The 25,906-nt window shown below is 38.2% G+C and overlaps 2 protein-coding genes across 3 annotated transcripts in view; both read left to right on the forward strand.

The window, feature by feature from the left end:
* Positions 1-2,008: 2,008 nt before the first annotated feature.
* Positions 2,009-6,156, forward strand: nmt1b (N-myristoyltransferase 1b). Its single transcript, XM_055176195.2, has 12 exons — positions 2,009-2,161; positions 2,298-2,391; positions 2,500-2,644; positions 3,868-3,986; positions 4,084-4,175; positions 4,363-4,479; positions 4,553-4,723; positions 4,807-4,915; positions 5,064-5,234; positions 5,368-5,535; positions 5,670-5,807; positions 5,876-6,156. Exons 1-12 carry the CDS (start codon positions 2,124-2,126, stop codon positions 5,894-5,896), a joined length of 1,383 nt encoding a protein of 460 aa, XP_055032170.2. The 5' UTR covers positions 2,009-2,123; the 3' UTR covers positions 5,897-6,156.
* Positions 6,157-7,715: 1,559 nt separating this feature from the next.
* The window catches only part of svild (supervillin d), a 74,064-nt gene continuing 55,873 nt past the window's right edge, over positions 7,716-25,906 (forward strand). The window contains exon 1 of one of the 2 annotated variants that reach the window (XM_055175955.2): positions 7,716-8,090. The gene's annotated coding sequence lies outside the window, so the exon portion shown is untranslated. The remainder of the gene's footprint in view (positions 8,091-25,906) is intronic. The other variant, XM_055175956.2, reaches the window with a different exon arrangement.

The following is a 25,906-nucleotide window of genomic DNA, read 5'->3' on the forward strand; positions in this document are numbered from 1 at the left end:
GTAAGAACAGTAAAATATTGAAAAATGGTGTAGTTTACTCAGTCTAGCCATTAAAATATTAACAATTTTCTATTTCATTAATAGCTCAGGCAAAATCATAATTGTCTCTAGTCTGGGGGGGCAGTGCCCCCCTGCCCTCCCAAACTCCTCCTATGGTACTCACATTCAAATTTTGATGTGTCATATATATGTACTACAGTGCATTTAGGACGTTTCTCAGTCTTTAATTGTATTTTTGGGTGAAGCGCTTTTAGTCTGATTAGAAATACAGTACTGTGTAAGTCCAGCTTTGCTGTTTTAATGAACACCCATATATATTTTTCATGTTTCTTTATTAAAGGTGCAGTGTGTAGATTTTAGCGAAATCTAGCAGTGAAATTGTGACTTGCAACCAACTGCTCAGTCCACCGTTTACCAAAACGCATAGAGATGCTACGTTGTCGTCTAAGACAAAATACAATAGTGCCATTTATGGCTACTGTAGAAACATGACGGTACAAAATGGGGACTTCCGTGTAAGAGGACCCGCGCCGTATGTAGATAAAAACATCTCATTCTAAGGTAATAAACACATAACAGTTCATTATTTAAGGTCTTTACACCACTTATTAAATAGTTATGTACATTAGATTGCATTTCTATTAAGAGATCCTTCTAAAAGTTACACACTGCACCTTTAAGGTACAAACAGAAAATACAGAAAATGAAAAGAATTTAAAAAAATTAGAACTTCAGGTAAAAGTGAGTATTTAGTGTGACCTCTCTTGGCACTAAACACATCTTGAACTCTTTTGAGGAGAGTGAAGTCCTGATGTCATTAGATTAGAAATTAGAGTTTCATTTCATTTAGATTTAAGAGAGCCTGCAGGTTCTCTAATGTACTGTATGGGGAGCTCACATTAAATACCAAAATGTAAAAGCTTTTTTCTTGTTGTGTTCTGCATGTACTGTCAGCTTTTGTGCAGATATACTCAGATGTCTCTAAAGATTCCAGTGTGGGGCACTAATCCATTTAGGGATTTAAAAACAAACACAAAATATTACAGATTAAATTCTAGAGCAAACCGGTCACTACTGAAGCAAGCGTGGAAAAGCTGTAATATAAAATCCATAAAGGGATTTGAGGTGCTCTATATAGCCAATTAAAATTAATCTGAGTGTTTTAGAGGAATTTAAATTCCAGAATATTTACAAACTTGGAATGAATACAGTGCAAGGCTTTAGTGCTATTGTATATCTAGGCTGCATATCTATTGCTAACTTGTCATACATACTGTGAGGTACTTTACATGTCATATATCTCTGTATGTGTGCAGAACAAAATAAATGCATTGTTGTTCATAAGCATTTGTGTATTTATGTTTTTTGTGAAATTGCCAAAAACAAGAATTTTAAACTGTCAAATGGATCACTAGCAGTGAGACGGGTATCACTGCCTCCCTGTGGTTAAAAACAGCGTGTATTGTAGTATGGCTGAACCAATTTCAAAATGTGCTCTTGTATTAAAAGGATAGTTCATCCAAAAATGAAAATTGTCACTTTATCTGATCATAGTATATTCATGAACCCATATGACTTTCATCTTTGAGCCAAAGAGGTGATTTAATGCTCATTTAGATATAATAAAGGTGGATGGTGGTAACCAAGGGCTGTCGAGACCTAAAAAAGATAAAAAATTAGTCTATACTACTCAAATGTCCTCTCAAATCTTATCTGTGCATCCTTATTAAAATATAATGTATCACAATTGATCACATGACACAAGAGAACAAGCATGTTTGGCTCATGTCAAATCCCTGGTCACCATCGCCTTTCATTGTGTTCAAAAAGCACTGATGTCTTGTAAACTTATTTTTCCACAATAGAAAGTCATACAGGTTTGAAACAACAGTAAACGATCGTTTGGATGAACTATCCCTTTAACATCCATGTGCTAAGCCAGACTGCAATGCTGTGCAGAGATAAAGTATCAGTATGTGAGGGTGTGGATGGCAGTGGATTGGTGGATGTTGATGATGGAGGGTGGGTGTCTCTCTTGTGCCCTCGCTGCAAATTAAGATAAGCACCTACACCCCAAACACCCATAACTACAGAAGTGAACGGTCGTACCACTGGCTGCTCCAATGCCTGAAAACAATTACATGGTAGAAAAGGAAAGCCTGTAAGTGCAGCTTTTTTCATCCTCGCATTGTACTGTTACATTTGTTAGGCTATTTAAAGGGATAGTTCACCCAAAAATCAAAATTCTGACATCAATTACTTTTAAGTTGTTACAAGCCTGTATGTATTTCATATAGTGTTGAATGCATGGAAGAAGACAAGAAGAAGAAATCAAAGAAAAAGAAGGGGCAGACATGGGCCAAGGAGGGACCAAAGGATCCTTTCGAACTGGTAAGTGAAGTTTGTGTGTGAACTTTTTTAATACAAATAGATTTCTTCGTCTTTTTACAAAAACTATCAGTTGAATTAGTCTATTTTTCTTATCTGTTCTCTTCCCAGCTCAACTCCCTTCCTGAGGAGAAGCAACAGGAGATTCAGAAAGCCCTGCACCTCTTTTCTGTGGGCCAGGGGGCTCCAAAGAACCTCAAGGAGGCTCTTGGACACAAATATCAGTTTTGGGATACCCAGCCAGTTCCTAAGATAGGTATGCTGCACCAGAAACCAGGTGAACTATAAAGAGAGTTGAGCAAGATAGATCGCAAGACAGTTAGTGTTGACAGTTTAACACTATTATACCAAAGCAGTCTCATTAGACATGCTGTTTTGAGTCCCTTGTTAATGTGACATCACACTGATAAAGCTCCGCCCATGGTCACTCACTAACCCAAAAGCTTTTCCAAATGTGTTTATTAGCACGTTGTAGATAATGCGGCTAAAGATACTATAGAGGGGATATGGCCAGACATTGCTTTTGCTGACATATATGTTTGTCTTGCCTAACACTATTAAACCATCCCACCTTTGTAGAACACAAGGCTCATCATAATGTTTTTTAATAAAGACTCACTGACAAAACTTTGCAATTACACAAGAGAGTATTCATTGGTGTATTTTTTATAGAATTTTTATCCCAAAATTGTACATACCTGACATATGGCTACTGCTACTGATTAACTTCTCCTTTGAGTGTTTTTTGCAGTCTGGAATTTTTTTGTTGTTGTTGTTGAATCTGTTTGTACCATTGATCACACAACTATTTTCCCATTTTAGACGTGTTTTTCACGCTATGTTAATGCTGTCGCTTAGCCAAACTGGCTGGCTGTTCTAGCAAGGGCCGCGAAAATGTCAGTATAACTGACAATTATGAGCAAAAATTTTATTTAGTTGGACTTGATAGTGACACTAGCAACTGGTCAACCCACCTGTGGTCAGTGTACATCTATTTCCCATTTAGACGCGTTTTCCCTGTGTCTTCGCTGATTTCACACTGTACACAAATTCTGCCGTTCTGTCTTTTGCCACTCAGTGGGCGTAACCGCAGTCACTTTCGCCGGAGATGACGTCACGTGCATACCCTCTAATGTCCTAGACTGTATTAACAGGAATAAGAACTATTTTTAACCGAAAACGCTCACTGTCTCTTGGTTGTGTTGAGGGCAGTAGCTCATTTGCATTTAAAGGCACACACACATGAATTAAAGGTACACCCAATATCGGGGCATATTGGACATGCTATAATAAATGATCTGTGAGGTACTTTGAGCTGTAACTTCACAGACACCTTCCAGGCACACCTGAGACTTATATTACATCTTGTAAAAATTGACATAATGTGCCCTTTAAGGATGTTTAAATATCTTGGACAACAAAACGTAAATACTAAATTAACATGGTTCAGGATTACAAACAACATTTATTGTCTTTAAGATGAGGAAGTGACATCGCAAGGGCCTATAGAATCAGAGAGGTCTGGTGTTCGAGAGGAACCATATTCACTCCCACAGGACTTCATTTGGGACACGCTCGACTTGGAAAACCAAGAACAGGTGAACGGGAAGTCGACTTTGTTGATAAATCCTCTCTTTAACTAAAGAATGTAAAACATACAGTACTTTTACAGTAAAAGACATTTTTTATTTGTAGGTGAGAGAACTGTGTGACTTCCTGAATGAAAACTACACTGAAGAAGATGACAACACAATTCGCCTCCATTACTCTCCACAATTCTTGCTCTGGTGTGTTAAAGCACGAAAGAAACCAAAACAGCTCGAATACTTTATGAATATGACTGTGTCCATTTAAAAAACTATTGGGTTTAGAGCAAGTGCAAGAAACAGTATTTATGGTACAATTGATGTCAGGTTTAATTGTTGGGGGAAATGATTTGACAAATATCTGTCATATTTCATGCACTTATAACAGGGCTCTTTGTCCCACTGGTTGGCAGTCACAATGGCATTGTGGAGTCCGGGTAAACTCCAGTCACAAACTAGTGGGATTTATAAGCGCCGTTCCTGCCACCGTTCAAATATTTGACACGTAAGTGCTTCATTTTTTTGGACAGTTATACATTTTTGTATTGATGCAAATTATTAAGTCAAGTACTTCACAGAGAGCTGAAGATGGTGGAGGTGAACTTCCTTTGTGTGCACAAAAAGCTTCGCTTTAAAAGAGTAACACCAGTCCTGATCAAGGAGATCACCAGACGGGTTCATAAACAGGGTATATTTCAGGCAATCTACGCTGCCAGTGCAGTTCTACCAAAGCCCATCGCAAACCCCAGGTATGATGCTGGACCTTAACCAAAACCTCAACAGTTGTTGTTATGTGTTATCAAAACTAATTTGACTTTATTGTTGGTAAAAGATCTTGGCACAGATCTCTGAATCCACGCAAGCTGATTGAGCTGAATTTCTCATCTTTGACAAGTAACACCACCCTGCAGCGTGCCATCAGGCTAAACCGGCTTCCCCAGGTCAGATCGCCCTCCTGTGGGTCGAATGTAGCATGAAATACAAGTACAAGGCCCCTGAGGCAGTGATCAGTCAGAGCGGGCCCTTTGTAACATAATCCATAATCTATCCATCAATGACAACTCACTCCTTTTCTCTCTATAACATCAGACAACAAAAACTCCAGGCCTTCGCCCCATGATCGAACAAGATGTGCATGTGGTTCATGATCTACTGAGGAAACATCTAAAGGCGTTTCATCTCTCTCCTGTCCTGTCACAGGAGGATGTTCAGCATTGGTTCTTGCCTCGAGACTCTGTTATTGACACATATGTTGTAGAGGTCAGTATCACAGTTGTATTCGTATTGGTTTTCAGTGCATCTTTTTTTTAAAAGTTGATAAGATGGATTGTTTGTTTTATAATTTAGATTTAATGTCCCCTATTAATGCCACCCACATGTCTATAACAAACAGAGCTTAGATGGTGTCATTACTGACATGGTGAGTTTCTACACACAACTCTCTACGGTTCTGAACCATCCGGTGCATAAAAGCCTGAAGGCAGCCTGTGCTCTCTACTGTATCAGCAAGTCCACACCAATCCAGCAGCTAATGGAGGACATCCTTATCATCTGTAAAGCAGTAAGTCAATAGACAGAGTATTGACATAATACAGCTGATTGGATTGTGCCTCACATGTGACATTACCCATAGATGTATATTTTGACTAATATTTTGCTGTGTCTGTTTCTCTCTTTCTCTTTTAATCTATTTAGAGGGGCTTTGATGTTTTCTTTGCACCAGATGTAATGGACAATAAAGCGTTTTTTGAGTCACTTAAATTCAGGATGGGAGATGAATCCAAACAGTATTACTTCTACAACTGGAGATGTCCTGAAATAGCATCAGAGAAGGTAAATCAAAAAAATCTAAGAATTTGGGAGAACATTTTAAATGCTAATGTTTATGTTTTATATTTCAGGTGGGAATTGTGTTGAAGTGATGGCATTTGTGTTCTTTCATTCATCCATTTTTACATCCATGCAGTACTATTTGCAAGTATTATTATGATCATTAAATTGTATTTGGATTTTTGTTCCTGGTTTATGGAGTTGTCATTTTAATTGGTTCTTGGACTGTGTTTTGGACTGACTAAAGTTTTGTACAGTTTTGTCTTTGACCTGTGCGTTTATACAGACTGATTACTGTTATTTTCAATGATAACATTGTATTCGTTAAATAAATCTCTACTAAAGGATCTCATCTTATGTCTCGTATATGTCTTATGTTTCCTCAAATATCTCAGTAAATTCTTCCCAGTTTCATTATTGATGTTTGCATTGATATTAATAAGGCAAATTAAATAATGCCACATTTAATGAAGTGCAATGTTGTACCTCAACTTTGTCACTATTTGATACAATATAACTCACCATCTGTTAAGATGTACATATAAGTCACTGTAAAAAATCCGTAGAAATTACAATGTTATTGTAGCTGGGTTGCCTGTAATTTACCGTAGATTTAAATTTATGTTATTTACTGGCAACATTTTGTTCAAAGTTAAATGAACATTAAGCATTTACAAGTCTTTGTCTTTACAGAGAAAAACTAAAAAAATTATCAAGCAAAACATTCTGGGAAACAAAATTTGAAGCAAAAAACAGAAAAAGGTTGATGATGATTTCTGTTTCCCAGAATGCTTTGCATGAGGCAGTTATTATATAGTTTTATCATGTAAACATAAAGACTTGTTAATATGTAAAATTTATTTAACTTTGAACAAACTCTTGCCAGTAAATAACATAAATTTAAATCTACGGTAAATTACTGGCAACCCAGCTACAATTGTAATTTCTACAGATTTTTTTTACAGTATAATCTGCGACACATTTTTTTTACTGCTGTTAATAGTGACGTATTTGAAAAGACAACTATAGGTATAAAGGATAAAACAGATAAATTATAACTTAAATGTACAATCTCTGACATTATGTTTTTAAATTAGTTTGTTTCATTGCTTTGAAACATACCATATGTGCTTTAGATAAATTATGTTTATATTCATTGATGCTATGCATACATTTGTGGTTTGCTATTTGTTGTTTTTTTTTTGTAGCAAAACCATGGTTATTTTGTAGTAACCATGTTTTATAACTGTAGTAAACCACCATGGTTTATTTTCACAAGGGTTGTGTGTATTAGAGCCCTCTTGAAACAAGATAATCTCAAAGGGTTTATCCTCAATAATAAATTTGTTGTATACACAGCGGGTATAAACAAAATGTGCACAGTAATTGTAAATATACCGTGTCTGTCTCTATTGCACAGTAAATGTTCTGTACAATGTTCACTCAGTAACACCAGATGGCGTTAAACGCTAGTAGGCCTATGGTGCACGTTTGTTATCACACATGCTATCGGCATAAACATTCAAAACCGAATCATAAACCAATTGTTATTTTCATTTTGGTTTAGACTGTCACGTTTTTCTCTATTAGAATAACTCGGTGTATCATTGTATTAAAAATGTGGCTTTTATTATGAAATACATACATTTTTGTACAACACATGAGGAATTTCACTGATACAATATTTTCCAAGCTGTGGAGTATCATGAATATTAAAACGGACAGTTTTATGTGACGCAGTCTCCAGGTGTGTTCACTTCATTCAGCGCTGCGCAGACTAATCGTCTCATGACATCCAAGTACCGCGAGAGCGTTTCAAAACGGTGTTTTCGCAGTAGCTTGCGTCATACGCGTATCGGTCTGCGCAGTCAAACACACCATTCAACGCGGAACAGATCGCGCAGCGGATTGGCGTGGACAGGGGCGGGATCTGAACTTTCAAACATCGCTGTTGTAACTCACTCACTCTCACATTTTGCGCCTGCTCTAGCTTGCGGTACACGGTGTTAGTTCCTGTGTATTTTATACGTCAAAAACAACGTGAAGTTTGCACCCATCACCTCCGAAGGAGGGACATGCGGCCGTTTAATCCTGGCAGAGCTTACTATCTGTCCAAAGACACAAGGACCGCTGCATGATTTCAGGTGCTTGTGCATTTCTTTGTTATTTCATTGTTCATGCATTATTTATTACTGGAAGAGACGTTGTAAGTACAACGCACTTGCCCAATGACCAGCTTTGCTCATCGGATATTGCACTTGACTCATTCAGCGAAATCCTGAGTAGGTGAGTAACGTTAACCGTTAGTGTAACTTACAGTATTTAATCAGAAATGTTAGATTTTGTTCATTGGTGTCCCACTATGACGTTTAGCTACGAAGTTATATATCTATCCATGTTGTGTTTGGGATACTGAGCTGTCTGGATCAGGCTTTCAGTTTTGCTGTTTTGTTTAGAAAATGTGGTTCAAGTCAGTGCTGGTTTGTGAAACGTGTGTGTGAAGAGGGAGGGAGGGAGTGATAGGGGGTGGAGAGTGTTGTTAAATTCAATAGAAAAGCAAGTCTCTGTTAAAACCTTGTCTGTACATTCAAATTTGTGGTATGAATTGGCTTTTATTTGAGCTTTTTTATCTGATCTATTTCTTAGTTTCTGTTTGCTTGAGAGTAGTTGACATGAGTTCTGTTTAAAGGAATAGTTCACTCAAAAATGTGATTTTATCTTTTAATTGACCTATTCCAGATGTAAATTACCATCAATGAATGCACATGTACAGGTCCCAAAATGTTAAAGCTCCAAAAGCACATAAATCCATCAAAGTAATCCAAATTAAAGCAAAACAATTTTTGCTTTTTTTTTGCAGAATTAAAACCAAAACAAGCCCTTGCAAGTGCTTAATTTAAATGCACCTCCTTCACAATTGGTCATATTTGTCTTTCATCATGTGACACGCAAGAGCCAATAAGATTTACATTTATTAAAGTGCCGCCATGTTTACTACACAGATTTTTGTATACAATAATACATAATGTATCTGTTGCTAAATATGGTTAAAATGTGCTTAAAGTGCACCTATTTCACTGCTAAAAAAATGTTATTTTGTGTATTTGGTATATTACAATGTGTTTGCTTGGTTTATGGTTAAAAAACACATAATTTTAATAAGCGCACGGATTTTGTACAAAACTGTCCCTGATTGACCAGCTAATCTGTATGTTGTGATTGGCCTGAATACCTCTGACGTCAGCCGGAAATGTGACGCTCCTTACCATGTTTAATGCTGCGTTTACACCAACCGCGTTTCAGGCGTCAAAATCGTGTCTACCACACCTAGTTTGCCGCTTGAACAGTTTGAATGCATTCGAAAAAGCAAGCATTTGATGCGCGACAGCGGCAAAATCCGCTTCTTGTGGGAGGGGCAAGTACTGCGGTTGTCTGTTTGCAAGATGGCTGATGTTGATTGTAAATTTATCGAGAGAGTTACCGGTTTGTATTTATTCACCTTACTATAGGGGGAAAATAAACGCCGCGGGTCGATAAACGTCACGTGACTCAAAAGTGAAATGTGTATTTACAACTTACCAGGTTGCCCAATGTCCTCACTGACACTCTTCCAAGAGAGGTTCTTCTTATTCTTGTCTCTATAGAAATAAGAATGTGTGTCGTATAGCTCCGGGTGACTGCTCACGGACAATATCAAGCGTTCCTTCATGTTGAATGAGTGACTTCGGGCGGGGCTGCCGCCACAGCAGCAAGCAGGCTCCTGATTGGTTAAAGTCGCCATGAAACGGAAGTATCAATTGCCTCATTTTCCCAGTGGTGATGTGTATCCGAGTAAAACTGGCCTCTGAAATTAAATAAGGCAGGGCTGGATTTGAATTTGTCCATTGAGATCGGATTGGATCATTTGAAGTTTGTTCGTGTTGCTAATTGCTAATCGCAGTGATCTTCTCCCAGACCCCTCCCACCTGCCATACCATATGACCGGATTAAAGAGAGATCGTTTTTAGGAGGGGAGGAGATTTGCATTTTTGGATTAAAGATTATGAGGGCACATGAATTTTTAAAAATGAATGAAGCTCACAGATAAATCATTTGTAAAATACCACAATATTACAAAACAAATCACAGTTTTTTTTATTTTACTTTTCATTGTGACTTTAACGCGCAGCGAAAATCAGCCAAAGTCCAAATTTTTCAACTCGGGCGTCAGCCGCAAATTTGAGTCAAACACAAAATGCAGAAAAAGCACCATTCGCGCGTACCATGTCAAACGCCTCATCCGCACCGCGAGACCTCCAGACGCGCGTCTTCACCACAGGCCGTAAAAAAATATGGACGTAGTGTCCGTGACGTCACCCATTGGTTTGTGAAGATCGCTTTTGAAGCTTAAAGTAGGCGTTGCCTGCCGTCGCCATCTTGGCCGCGCGTCCCCACGAATTACTCGTGGAAAACCGAAAATGGGTAAAGAGGCGGGACATGGGTGAAGCTGAGGTGAAATCATGCCTGCCTAGCGCAAGTCTAGTGACAGCAGTGGCTGTTCAACCGACACTCAAGCCGCCACGCCCTTAATTATGCAGAAGTTTAAGGCTTAATATAATCTAAACGGGTGAGTTACAAAAAAATTCACCCCCCTCACAGTTGTCATGAAGGGCAAAATTAGCTATATAGGCCAGAAACACTTTTTGTACCAGGCTGTAAACATATGATTTTCTACTGTAAAGTTGGCCATTTTTAACATGGGAGTCTATGGGAATTGACTCCCTTTTGGAGCCAGCCTCAAGCGGCCAGTCGATGAATTGCAGTTTAAGTCACTTCCGTGTTGGCTTCATTAGAGAGATCGGAAGGTTGCCCCTCATTGACTTAACATTAAAATCATTTGCGCTTGACGCCTCTACAGCGGCTGGTGTAAACGCAGCATAAAAGATTCACTCGCAATGCTAACAGGAGTTAACTTGCAGGCTGTGAGTCCAAGCGGGAGGAATTATGATAATGTCGCTCTTGTCTACATCACCGATCCCAGAAAGTAAACTGTTACCTACAATCTGTGTATTTCTTATAGTCCAAGAAAAGAGATTTAAGTGGAGACAATAACTCGCGTCATCGTTTACTTTGGGGTTTATACCTTTTGCATATCGTTAACATGCACTAATACACAATTACATACCAAAGGAAATGTAAAATCGTGAATCTGACCATTGGTGCTCTTTAAACTGTTTTCAGTTTTACTTCAGAAGACATATTAACTTACTGGAGTCATTAGGATTACTTTAATGATGTTTTAAACAAAATTCAATGGCATTACACAGCTTGAAAGGGCTAGTACATTATTTAATGTGATTGAACTTTGATTGTGTTCAGCTGAAGAAAGTAATATACTGTACTTTACCTTGGATCACATGAGAGGGAACGCAACTCATCATGAGCACTGTTTTGCATACAAACATTTATTACAGTGGTGTTTGGGGTTCTGAGTTATAACAAACAATGATCCTGCGCTGTACAGTTGAAGAAAGCAAGCCGTTAAACACCTGCATAAACAAATGCACTACAAGTGAGGCAAACCATATTTGAGGAATGATTTCACCTCTTTCGGAGAAACAGTGTCCAGGAAGAATCGTGGATGGAATAGCTTATGGAACTGAGTTATTGTTTCATTGTTCATTTGAAAGTGTAGGTACATTTTTGAATAGCTTGTATTTGTACATGTATTATAGTATATACCATGCAACTACCATACCCACAGAGACCTCATTATTTAAAGGTGCCAAAGAATGCATTGAATTTTTTAAAATGTTCTCTGATATCTACATAGAAGGTTTCTGGCTTTATTAAGTGCAAAAAGACGGTTATACTTGTCCATTTACAAACCTAGGATTTTCCCCTCAGAATGAAATGGTCCATTTATTTATTAATTAAAATTCAGCTTATTTAATTTAATTTTGACAGGGCAAGTAAAAGTTTGAACCACTTGCCTGACCAGGCCAGCAGAAAATCTTTTTTTGAGGGCCAGGGCTAAATGCAGATCTAGTATTAGAATAGCTATTAACTCAACAATGCAGGACGTGACCCCTTTATCTTAGTTCACTGAAACAATAAATTGTCAGTACATAGTTTAACAGTTTTATTTTTGCCTTGATTTACAACAGCATTGTGCTAAATAAGCATAAGAGATACTGACAAGACTCGACCGGATTGCATTTTTAGATGGGTAGATACACTTAATCAATCCTTGAGGGAAAACTGAGTGAAGCAATGAAGAACAGGAATGTTGAAGCATCAGACAGAGATAAGGTTTGATTTTCAACTGATAAACATCCAGATTTCATGCCTAAATTAACACATGTGGGAGTAAACACCATCATTCAGCACTGTAAAAATGGAACCAAGATATGTGCTTGGTATTTTAGTGTAATATGTTATGTTACTTCTAATAAATTTCAGTGTAATAATGTAACAGCTTGACTACAACAAGTTTGAATGCAAGTACAAATACCCCGTTAAGATCCATTTTAATTTCTACAATGTGTTTGTTACATTTTTAGAGCCACAGGAACCAGTCCTGCCCCACATGGGTCATATCCTATCCAGCCCAATCCAAAACATATTACTACTGATACAAAGCAGTCTAAATTAAATTTAGGATGTGTAGCTCAGTTAGAAAAACAAACAAAAACAGCATACCACGGTGAAGACCTGTTGCCTGTAGGTAATTCATAGTTTTAAATGCCTGAGGAGAATAGCAAAGCTCAAACAAGTCCCAGCAAAGTCTCTAAGTGCTCATAATTCTCCCAGGGCTTGTTTATTTTGATCCAAGTGAAACCAGAAAGCACTTTGTTGTAAGGTGATTGAGTCAGTGTTGCAGGGTCGGTATGTGGTGTCTTGCAACACTTGGAGGAGGAGTCAGGATCATACAGGTGGGGGGATTTTAAGGTGTTTTCAGACCTGTGGACTGTTTGCTTTTTCTGAAGGAAGGATTAAGTTGTTGCAGAGCTGTCGTCTCCTGTTGGTTTGGTCGTTTTGACATGGTAACAGTTAAAGTAACCAAAAGTGGTTGGTGAAAGTCACGAAATGGCTCATAGTTGACTAGTCAGTTGATTTGTGAAATCATCGAGTTTGTCTAGAATGTTTTTTTATTTTTGGCAATAATTGCTTTTCTTTTATGATCAAGGATACATCTTCATGTTTGTCCTCTATGAAACTAGAGATACATCAATATAAAAAATTTCACCACATTCGATTATTCAGACTGATATCTGACTATTCCGATGCCGATATCGAATTTGGGTAACTTGCATTAAGTTTTTTAGTTTTTAGTTTCTTTTAGTTTTTTTCATTCATATACTGACCAATAATATTGTACATTAAACTAGTGATGTTTCTTTACATTTTCTACACACAGAGCCTCAAGCCTTGTCCACACGGACACGGGTATTTTTACAACCATGACTTTTTTTATGCGGTTCGGCCATTTGTCCACACGAAAACGCAGTATCAGGTCAAGCAAAATTTTTAAAAGTGCGTCAGATCTACGCGGACCGCAAGTGATGTGATTGGTCCACCAGAACCCCTCCCGTCAGGTAAAAAAAACTGCGTCATAGGTATTTCCGTTTGCAACGGTGAAAACAAAGATGAGTCAAGTTGAGGAGTGATTTTACTCAAACTTTAACAAAAGTCACTGTTTATTTACTTCCATCATTGCTGGTCTTCTCAAATCATACACAAGTAGTTGCTGTTTCTTCTTCATTTGTGGGTTAACTTAGTAAGCTGCTTCTTTGATGTTCGCACTGCTACTGTGGTTACACGCGTGGATACTGCCTACCAGCGGTATAAATGAAAACCAACGCGGAACTTACGCTGTCGCTGCTACGCCGTAGGACCTACGCACACACGACTATAATGAGCCCTTAAGACTTCTGATTGGCCAACGTGGTGTTACGATTATGAATATACCACCTTCTGCTGGAGTGGCATGCTCTTGACAGCGCGTGATAGCGTGTTTTTTGCATTTTCATGTAGGCAGAGATTTTTTTTTTAAACCGAGCATGTATGGACGAGATTTTTTTTTTAAACGCAGGAGGAAAAACTCAGGATATAAAAATATCCGTGTCCGTGTGGACTAGGCCTTAAATTCATTGCATTTTCCTGTTCTCTTTTAATGGACAGGATATATCGGCCATGATTATTGTCTGTTTTTAAACTATCATCTGATAGCCGATAGTGTAAAAAATAAATTGGTTTTATCGACCAATAAGATCATTGGCCAATACATTGGTGCATCTCTATATGAAACGAATCCCCCAATTATACATGACTTACATTCAGGCAACCCACGATGAGTCAGTCTAAAAAAATATGTGGTATTGCATCTCTTTGATAAATGTATACCAAGTACTATGGTATTAACACAGATAAAACATTAAAGCAAATTTCAGTTGAAAAATATATTGCCTGCATTCAGCTGTATTCAACTAAAGATACTCATCTCACTCAAGAGGTCCAGACAAATTTTTGGATTGTGTCCATAATTGTTATACACGACAGGGCATGCACTGTATTGGCATCATAAACATAAAATAGTTCAAGACACAGGTCAACATGACTGTGAGTCAGTCGTAGGCCAGCCATAAGCCCCTAGATTAATTACACAGATTTGTGGAGATGTTAAAGGTCAACTTTTCCACACGTGTAATGAGGAATTCTGTTCATCTGTGACCTGACATCTTTGCATGTCTGTTCTTCCTCCTCCACGTCCCACGTCTCCATTTCCTGGCCAGTGACAGTAATGGGTGTTGGGTCGGGAAGTTCCCCGCAGTAAATATTTACACAGACCGAAGCGGGGTCTGACACTTCTTAAGATCAGGAGATTTTGTGTGTAGTGTTTGGGCCCTACTGAGCCAAGTCGATCCACTAATATGCTTACCTTGAAGTTTATGGGGTTGGGCGATATTGATCAAAATTCGTATCTCAGTAAGTTTGTGTTGAATGTCAATATATATAATAAATATCTCTGTATGTTCTGCAAATTATTATGCATGTTTGCATGCAAGTCAAAGCCTCATGTGAGATTTCACAATCACCTTTATTGAAAATGACATATGATAAAAATAAACTTTAACAAAGGGTTTTCCTTCCTGTTTGAAAATATTTGAAAAACCAGATTCAAGCTGGTTGGAAAGCTTACGTATGACCTCAGTGTACATTTCTGCCAGAGCTTCATAGAGACTGTATTGTCTCTACTGGGAAAAAATACAGATAGGCCTATTTTTACCAAAACTCGATATAATAGCATCCTTTTGTGCACCCAGAGTCTATTTAAGCACCTGATTCCTGATAAAGGGATCATGCAAATCAGGTAACAACATGAACATGGTGGGCCGTGTGCAATCTCTCAAACCTGGCTGTTGGATAGTTTTAAGTGCTTAAATGTGAAGGAAGCAGCGGACTACCATGATGACCTGGCGTACTTTCCTAAAACCATACGGCATCGTCCCATCACAGGCACTTTATAAAAAGCAGAACTTGCACTTGACTCTATTGTAGGTCTTAAAAAAACCTGTAACACGCTTCACCATCATTTGATGAACTACTCCAGCCATGATCAATAGCAAACATCTCTTGTAAACAACATTCCACTTACCGTCTGTTTTCACTCAGGGGTAATAGGCAAGCAAATAAGTCTGCGATAAGACAAATTTACATTGAAAGAAGGCATGTTTGTGCTAAACATAATGACTGTGACTTCATTTAAATACAAAGAGCTGTTTTAGCGCATTTAATACTACTTAGTTAAATTATTTTGGGTGGTTAGTGAAAAATGTGTTTTGTAAACCGCTATGTCATGCTGCTTAGTCCGCACTGCAATTATGAAACGCAGGATATGCTGTAATATTTGTACTGTTGTTTCTCACAACACACATACACTTCCCTATTACAGCTTTTTTTAAATTCATGATTAAAATGATATGAGATGCTAGACCGGTTCCCCACACAGATGCATGCAGCACATTTAATTTGTTTATCTTTTGCGCTACATTAAACCATCATACTGTACTGTATTCATAAAGTTATGCAGTATACAGCTGTATGCAAATCTATGCTCATTTTAAGGCACCTGTGGTTTTGCCGAATGATGCTGTTTTGAATGTACCTCTTGCATGTGCGTTTACAACAGAAGAGTCTGGAAATTTCTGGCTTGGTTGACAAAAAGTATCTATCTGGAAAGACATATAACCCAGTAAAATGCCTGCACAAGTGCACAAGTACTAAGTTATACAGTACCACAGCTGCTATGCTGATGGTATTCCCATTTCAGAAATATATCAGTTTTACATCTCTCTTAACAGTCTATCAGTTTCCAGGCTTCCAGATGGTCTGAGATCTCGGGACACCCTGTATAACTGCAAAGAGAGAGAGAAAAAAACATTTTTCTCTCCTCGCTGCTCCCGTTTCTATTTTTTACACACTCTCTGTTTTTCCTTACACCATTTTGAAGAGTGTCCAGTTTTTCGGTCTTGGAAAAATGAAGTCTTCGCTGAATCAGCTGGGAAACCCATCAGTAAAAGTAATGAGCTGGAATGCCGGGATGAATCAGTCAAGCTTAGTCCAGTGTGAAACTCCAGCTATAACCTGTATGCTGTAGCTCTGATGAGGCTGGTGTTTTATCAGCTGAGTCTGTATTTAAACAAAGCCTGTTATGTTTCTCCCAGGTCTTATTGCCTGTCATGATTCATTATAGTTTCTCTGTGAGCTAACCCCCTGGAAAACGTTCCGACAGGGTTGTGTTTACGTTCGCGCTCAGGAATTAATGGGAAAACCAAGACGATTTGGCCTAATGTGGCAAATGTCACGTCGAATTTGTACTTATCCATAGCGATGACATGACTTTTTATGCTTGAGTTGTCAGTGGTTTTTGGAGGACATGACAGCACCCTATAAGGATGGGACAGTGATTAAGGGTCATTCTGTTCCTCTTCTCTGTTGTACATGTGAACTTATGTTGTGTTAAGGTATTACTTTCTAGTTCAAATAATACAAATGTTTTTTATAAGAAAAGGAGATCTGGTCCGCACCTGTACTTGTGTGACTGATGTGATCATCGTGTGATAAATGACTGCCATCATGATCAATAGAAAACGTCTCTTGTAAACAAAATTCCACTAAATGTCTGCTTCCTGTCAGCTATAATAGAGCCGGCAGACGAATGGCGCTGGGTTTTAGCACTGAACTGTAGTCTATAAGCATCTTCATAATACAGAAAGGGGAATCTGGTAGGTTAGGTCCGTTTGTGATGCGTGACTTTTCTCTTCCCCTTATTGTGATTAGGTCTTGCATAGCTGGAGAACAATGCAGGCCACCGAAGAAAAATTCCAGTTGAACACCGCCTCCACGTAGTAAAGCCATGTTCATTTATACAGACTGTGTTGACATGCGGCTCTGATGGAAAGTGCTTAATCATGCTAAGGGCTTGGTGGAAATTCTTCTTTATTATTAATAATATCATTACAAAACGCGAGTGGTATTTGCCTGTAAAACAGCTGACGCCTTGATGCTGGGTGTTGGGCATTCAGGGTTTTTTATATTTCATTTTTTGTAGATATATATACGCTTTGATATATGTGTTTTCCCCCAACGTCTAGTTGCTATGTAGTCTCAGCATGTGCTTGGATTTTTCTAAAATGTGTTTTAAGTTATAGATCTAAGGGATTTATGGGACATCATGAGATTCTAATAATGACGCTATGAGCATCCAAGTTTGATTTTTACTGACATGACATACTCATTTAATATTAAAGATATAAAGTTTATATTTTTACAAAAAGTTCTTTACATTATGTTGGATGATTTTATGTAGAAAACGTAATCAACAATCAGTATGTGAAATGACTAGGACGTCTGAATCCTAAGGGGTTGTTTACACCAAAGCGTTTAAACCATAGACTGTAAAAAAAGATGGACGACACAATGTCGCTTCCTACCATTGTAATGAATTAAAGCCGAAAATATCCGACCATGAGTGCTGCCATGTTACATAAAAACATCAGTTTGGAGCCAGGGCCTTTGCAGAAGGAATCGTCCATGGAGCCAAAGGCGGAGCTGCGGTAGTAAATTAAAACCTCCGTCCAAACACTTGCACGCCCAATTCAACCACGGCAATCATAACGACACGCCCCGTTACTATAGCATCAAATTTCTAGCTTAAATTAACTTATAGTAAAATGAACAATTTACTATTGAACTACCTTAAAAAAAACAAAACCATCTTTCGGAAAATTTTATTAGAAGTGTAAATATTATTTTATTTAGAGCCGAGTCCTGTTCGTTTGCATGGAGAGGGCGGGGTTTATGACTTGTATTGCAGCCAGCCACCAGGGAGCAATCAAAGAGCTAGCGGCTTCACTTTTCAAGATGTATGAGGCACACCCGGTTTAAACGCGGCTGAAAATGCTTACGGACGCCGACTTTGGCCGCTTGTTAGCATTTTTTTGTCTTTTGTTGCTATGATATTTCTGCTTATGCAGAGTTCAGACTGCACGATTTTAGCTCTGATTTGGACTCGCCGACAAGTTTTGAGAAATCGCTGACAAATGCTCAAAATCACAGGGAAATCTATGCACGTGCACGCGAGTAACAATCACACAGTGTGAATTATCAAAGACGCTGAGAGAATTGCCGACAAGTCGCCGACACAATATCTGGCATGCTAGATATTTGAACGTGTCGCCGATTCAAAAACGCCAGCTGCTAAAATTATAATCCAGATTTTTGTACCTGCGCATACTTATTACATTGCGCATGCGCGTACAGGAGAGAATGTAGGAGGTAGCCCAGGAGATGCATTGCATTTGGTTGCAATGTGCATACGTTGGATGTTTGCTTACACGTACAAGTAAAATAAACGATGCTTAGGAAGGCTTTTACCATGCACGAACCTTCGCGTAAACAAACTATACTTTAGTGTTCAAAAACAGGAGGTAAGAAATCCTTAGAAATCCATAGAAATGTTTCATTATGCAAAGTAAATAAATACAAAAAAACAAGAAAACTGAGCTATTTTCAAATTTAAGTGATATCCGTACCAAATATTGTCTTTTTAGTGGTAATGCACTTTAATAACAACTGTGTACATTTTCATGGTTATTGTTAGTATGTGACAGATGCAGAAACGGGTGACATGATAATGCAAACATGTCAGATGTAGTAAATGTAGGCATACTTCATGCGTACATACTACAAAGAACCTATTGTTTTAACACGTCATGTAATTCAGTACATACTGTCAAGCTACGCTCTTTCGGAAATAACCTAATTAAAAAAATAGAGTATTTTATTATGGTCATAATAAGTGTGTTTGTGTTCAGGTTGCATAAGCTCTTTCTAGAAGCACAGGCTATGTATGGACTCCATCAGAAAGCTGTGTTTAATGAGAGCCATATTTCTCTTCCCCCCACTGAGTGTCTGGTGTGTTTTCCAGCACTTTCAATACTCTGTAATGACTCCAAGCCGAGCCACAGTGCCGGTGTTGGCTTTTATTGCGAATTGTTGCTGGCCTAAGACACAGCTTAGTGCATGTAGTTGTCAGATAATGTTATTGGATTACAGGCTGATGATGCATGCTGAGTCTCATCTCCACACACGGCCCGTCACATGACCTGTGTGGCGATCACACAGTATCCCACGCTTGCCCTAAAGCCACACTCTCTCTTTTAAATACATGTTTCACTGGCTTTTACTGAAGTATGTCATGCTTGAAATTGGAATTGCTGATTTTAATTAAAACTCAATTATACTTTCATTGTGCAGACATGCAGGTCACGGACAACAGTACTTCCCTATCCCCGTTGGCTATCCTTATCTTTCTTTAATGCATTGCTATTGTTTTGGTAACAACATTACCCATTTTGTTTACAGAATTTCAGTGACATTATGATTGCAGCATGCCATTTACACCAGCCACCATCGCATTTAAGAAAAAAAGTTTTGCTTGTGCAGAATGCATTAGCGCTTTGAATCACACCCGCAGTGTGCAATATTATTCTGTCAGCATGATAACTGACACTCCTCTTTGCCGTTGTTGTGGTGTATGCTAATGATAGCTATTTATCATTCATATACAACCACTGGGCCTTCAGCAGTTTTCATGCAAATGATTTCAATGCATCATACACATATAAAAATGAATCTGTATTCTGGTTTGAGCTCCCCGGAGTGCTCACCGTTGTAAGCAAATCACCAAATCTAAAGGCATGTCCAGCTGACCAAGCCAGATAGCAGATTTAACCTCAGGTCAGATAGATTAGACCTGATGGAGACTTAAAAGGGTGATCGGAAGCAAAGAAACAGGAATGTGTTAGGCCCCTTAGGGTGCTTTTCCATGCAATAAAAACACCATTTAGTAAATGCGTTTATGCAATAAAATTTGGATCTTCAAAGTCCAGACGGGTCCCTATCACTTTCATTTTTCAGGCCCCTTTCATCTTTACATTTGTCAAAATGTGACCCTGTCCGTGAAATTCAGCCTAAAGTATTAGTATAATTTTGAGAATTTAGGAGCATCAAAAATTGATTCCACTTTAATTTTAGTTTTTGGCAAGGTCTTAGTTAATATTAAAGATATCAAGGTTATATTTTCACAAATGGTGTTCTTTACATTATATATACATAATAGTAAATTACAAACATGACTTTAGATGGGTTTTCACCGGCATGTGCACAAATTTGTGTCCACATAAAACTGGATGCAAATTGCAGGGGTTTTGTATCACACTGAAGGGGCTTATTTTGCGATAACTACCGGCTGCCTGTACATTATCCCTCTTATTACATGGCTATTTACCTCATAAGTAAGGTAAGGCACATTTAAATATTCATTTAAAATATTTTATTTGCTCATTTTTAATGAATGCAGACCTTCCGCAAGGAAAACCCGTTTACTTTCGATTTTAAGATGAGACAAGGCGTTCAAATGTTACGAACACACTATTTGGTTTAATCATTTGTAAATACACTCACCTAAAGGATTATTAGGAACATATGTTCAATTTCTCATTAATGCAATTATCTAATCAACCAATTACAGAAAAATTTAGAAAATGCCTTGTTGATGCTAGAGGTCAGAGGAGAATAGGCCGACTGATTCAAGCTGATAGAAGAGCAACTTTGACTGAAATAACCACTCGTTACAACCGAGGTATGCAACAAAGCATTTGTGAAGCCACAACGCACACATTTTGAGGCAGATGGGCTACGACAGCAGAAGACCCCACCGGGTACCACTCATTTCCACTACAAATAGGAAAGAGGCTACAATTTGCAGAAGATCACCAAAATTGGACGGTTAAAGACTGGAAAAATGTTGCCTGGTCTGATGAGTCTCGATTTCTGTTGAGACATTCAGATGGTAGAGTCAGAATTTGGCGTAAACAGAATGCGAACATGGATCCATCATGCCTTGTTACCACTGTGCAGGCTGCTGGTGGTGGTGTAATGGTGTGGGGGATGTTTTCTTGGTACACTTTATGTCCCTTAGTGTCAATTGGGCATCGTTTGAATGCCACGGCCTACACGAGCATTGTTTCTGACCAAGCCCATCCCTTTATGACCATAATGTACCCATCCTCTGATGGCTCCTTCCAGCAGGATAATGCACCATGTCTCAAAGCTTGAATCATTTAAATTGGTTTCTTGAACATGACAATGAGTTCACTGTTCTAAAAAGGCCCCCACAGCCACCAGATCTCAACCCAATAGAGCATCTTTGGGATTTGGTGGAACGGGAGCTTCGTGCCCTGGATGTGCATCCCACAAATCTCCATCAACTGCAAGATGCTATCCTATCAATATGGGCCAACATTTCTAAAGAATGCTTTCAGCACCTTGTTGAATCAATGCCACGTAGAATTAAGGCAGTTCTGAAGGCGAAAGAAGGTCAAACACTGTATTAGTATGGTGTTCCTAATAATCCTTTAGGTGAGTGTATAATGTCATGTTATTAAAATACATATTTATATTTATTTATTGTGTAATATTAAACCGTAGCATCCGGGTTTATGTTATTAGTTTTGAGTTATCTGGGAATAGCAAACCTGCAAATGTCGTGACTGGCCAATCAAAATCAAGAATTCCAACAAGCCGTGTAATGAAATGAAATAACATCATGAGGGTTTGGAACAACATATGAATTAATAAATAATGACAAAATTGTCTTTTTCGCATTTCTTCCTTTAAGTATAAGACAACGTAGACAAGTTTTGCCGGAGGTTTAGGAAAATATACTAAAAGTGGAAAATGTGACCTTGGATTCAATATTTTGGTATTTAAGCGGCCCAAACTGCTCCTTTATTCATAGGGAATGATGTGCTTTACTGTTAGTGTCTGTCATATAGCTGGTTATGCAATGCAATGCCAGAAATGCTTTTGCACCTGCAGGGCAGCTGGATTAAAGGATGTGAGTTTCAGTGTGATTTTCGGACATTACAAGGGAAATGCTTTTTAGACAGAACTTCCTCTCTCTGCATTGTGACTACACAGAGATCAAAGGTCACGAGCATCCGGACTGTACCACAAGGATTCGTTATTAGAGTTTTGGCAAGGAATCAAAAAGATGATGTCACATTTTGTAATCTATCAATATGGCTTTTGGAGTAAAATAAATACATGGGCTTACCCAAAGTTGATGTTTATAAAATGTTTTCAAGCATTTAAATATACAGTTCATCTTCTGAAAGAGCTCTTTTGTTAGAAAATGCCTTTGGCTTTACCTGTCTGGACAAGCACTGATTGCTTCATTGCATAACAAGAGAAAATCTGAATCTGCAGAAGATCTCTGAATACCTCAGCTGATTGCTTCGACATTGCAGTCCTACCAGCTCAACACTTGTGCAGTGCGTAAGATTTTAAGTCACAATTTAGATTTTGCACACTGCTTATCTTGGCCTTTCTGTTGGGGCAAATGTCTTTGCCTTGACTCATCTGTAAGCATATCTCAAAGCATTCTCCCCTTGATTGGATTAAAATAAAAACAATAAAGTATGTTTCCAAACATAGTGTTTTTTTCGGAGTCTAATCGAGCTGTTTGGGTTTAGTATTCCTTTCAAAGGTAATGGCAAAAAGCACACAGTGGACCCCGGGATGACTCGCAGAATTACGTACTCTTCTAATCATAGAGCCGTAGTGAGCAGTTTTGACTCTCGGGGGATTTGCTTTCTTGGAAGAAACATTTTGTGTATGGGTTGGTTGTTTTGGCATTTTTACTCGTTTTCATTAGCAACTTGATTTTATGACGTCTCCTGGGTACCATTACAGCTAGCGGCCTTCGAACAATCATGTTTTGAGGTTTCCATTTCACCTTTAGTGAGAATAAGGGGAAAATAAGACTTGGCATGTATTACAGCTTATCTGTACTTATTTCTTTGTAAGAAGAACTTGATATATGTACAGATGAATGCACATCGACTGGAGCTAACGTTCCATGTAGCCTAATGGTAACTTCGTTAACATGTAAGCCGTGACGACATAAAGACAAAATGTTATGCAAAAGCAAAATTCACACTTTTTGGAATGAAATGGGAGGATTTGCAGTGTTTTTGTATTATTTGGTTGCGTTGTGGTTATTTTACAATGCATATGTTGTCAAACTAATAAAACTGTTATCTTAATTTGCTAGTGTTTGCTAGTATGATTAAACTTATTATACGTACTGAGCGCATTTGGTCAATATCATTGTCTTGTATTTGACTGAGTTGTGTTTTAATAGCTCTTCAGTTTAGGGTTGCATAACGATTAATCGTTATTTATCTATTGCAGAATAAAGGTTTTTGTTTACATCATATATGTGTGTGTACTGTGTATAATAACTTTGTATAAATAAATATACACACATGCATGTATATATTTAAGAAATGTTTACATGTGTATATACATTTGTATATTTATGTATAATTTGTATTATATCATTTGTATATTTATGTATAATTTATATTATATATAATATATTATATAATTTATTTAACATTTAAACTTTTTTCTTAAAATTATACATGCATATGTGCATATTTTTGTATAAATAAATATACACACATGCATGTATATATTTTAAGAAATGTTTACATGTGTTTATACATTTCTATATTTATGCATAATTTATATTATATAACATATTATATAATTTATTTAACATTTAAACATTTTCCTTAAAATTATACATGCATATGTGCATATTTATATATACATAATTACTATTCACAGTTCACACAAATATATGATGTATGTAAACAAAAACTTTTATTCTGCAATAGATAAATCGCGATTATTCGTTATGCAACCCTACTTCAGTTAGAAAGCTGCAATAGAGGGTATGCATTGACATAATTTTTCCACGTGACCACGCCGGACCTCGCCTCGTCGAGTGCAAACGTTCAACAAAATGGCTGGTTTTCATAGCGGAATGTGCGTCACAAGTCACAACGTGCATTTCTGGTTTAAATAGATTGCAGTTTGGTTTTGCGTCAGTCTTGGCTGAAAAGTTGTTGTTTGTTTGTTTGTTGTTTTCCTGCACTTTTGCCTCTGACGACAGCAATTCCTGGTTTAAGACCAGGAGCTGTAGGGGCCTGGAGCCAATTATCTGGAACTGCATTTTTTGCATTAGAAATTTTCAGCTTTGGGACCGCCACCCTGCCGTAAAGGGGACTGTCTCACCAATGGTCCTCTTTTAACTGTTTTCACTGAGTAAGAAAAATATGTGCTATGATATACTGTAGGTCTAGGCGCCGCAGAGCAAATTTGGAGCCGTCTCCCAGGTCGCTGAAGATTATAGCTCCTTTGAGGGTGATGTCATCTCATCTGTGACTCCGCTGTTCCCCTTCCCACTCGTTCTACACTCCCCAATCCGCATTTCCCTCGTCCCGCCATTGTTTCATTATCTCACCTGTGGCATTCAATGCTCATTTTTCTCATTTGGTCTTGCACTCCATCACAAACTCATTCTTTCCCTTCCAATTATCTTCAGCCTATTTCATCCATCCTGGCTTTTCTCCATCTTTGTCCTGTCTTGTTCTCCCTGTGTGGAAGCTATTAAGTGTGAGGTCCCAGATGTGTCCCATTAACCCCTGCACCCCACAGCAGGAATCCAGAAGAGCCCTCCTAATCTCCCCCTCATCGCCCCAAACCCCCACTAACACAAACACACCCTCATCAGCTAATAATTCTTTCTCTGCAACATCTAGCCATCATCTCACACTGTAGTACTTGCAGACATATACACTCTTATATGATGCTAAATACTTGACTAGCATTTTTTATGACATAGGCACGTACAGTGTGCATTTGGATGACTGAATGTCTGTTGCGAAACACGGGTCTTGTTGTGCGATGTTGATGGTGGTATTTTGTAAGAATGGATTTCATAAACCATAGATGTGTTCCATAAACCACTGAGACTACGAGTAGGGGGTGATATAGTCTCGCGTAGCCAGACCTTCAATACTGAAGTCAATGGGTACCGTCATCATTTATCAGAATATCATCTTTTGTGCTCAACACAATAAAGAAACTCATACAGTGAGGTTTAAAACAGCACGAGTGTGAGTAAATGATGACAGAATTTTTGGGAGAACTATCCCTTTAATATAAATTTAACATTTTAGGTGTGTTTCTAAAGCGTTCACAAATGCAACGTCACATCATTTGCAAAAAAGGCAATCCCAGAATGCACTGTGTTGATCTCAGTATAAACAAATCTATTCCCCTGTGCTTTTCACATGAAGAGCAATGGTTGCATGAACATATGGAGTGTTGCAAATACGTCACTTATTAGGTTTCATTACAGCGATGATGCCACAGCTGCCTGTGTAGACAGTAAGCCAGTACTGGATACTGTGTACTGTATGTGTTAAGCACACAATGGTCTCTCTCTCTCTCTTTTTTGTCTTTTTATCTATCTCTCTATTTATCTCTTGATGGGACTGTTCAGGGTAATATGAGAATCAGAGCGTTGTGGGCAGGGTGTTAAAGTCCTCAGTGTTTTCTTTTAGCTGGATCACTGCACTCGTTTTCAAGCTTTCATTTGACAAAACTGTAGGTAGGTAGGATTAGAGGTTTTAGGTGTG

The sequence above is a fragment of the Misgurnus anguillicaudatus genome, chromosome 4 (genome assembly GCF_027580225.2).
Source record: "Misgurnus anguillicaudatus chromosome 4, ASM2758022v2, whole genome shotgun sequence".
Taxonomy (NCBI): Eukaryota; Metazoa; Chordata; class Actinopteri; order Cypriniformes; family Cobitidae; genus Misgurnus; species Misgurnus anguillicaudatus.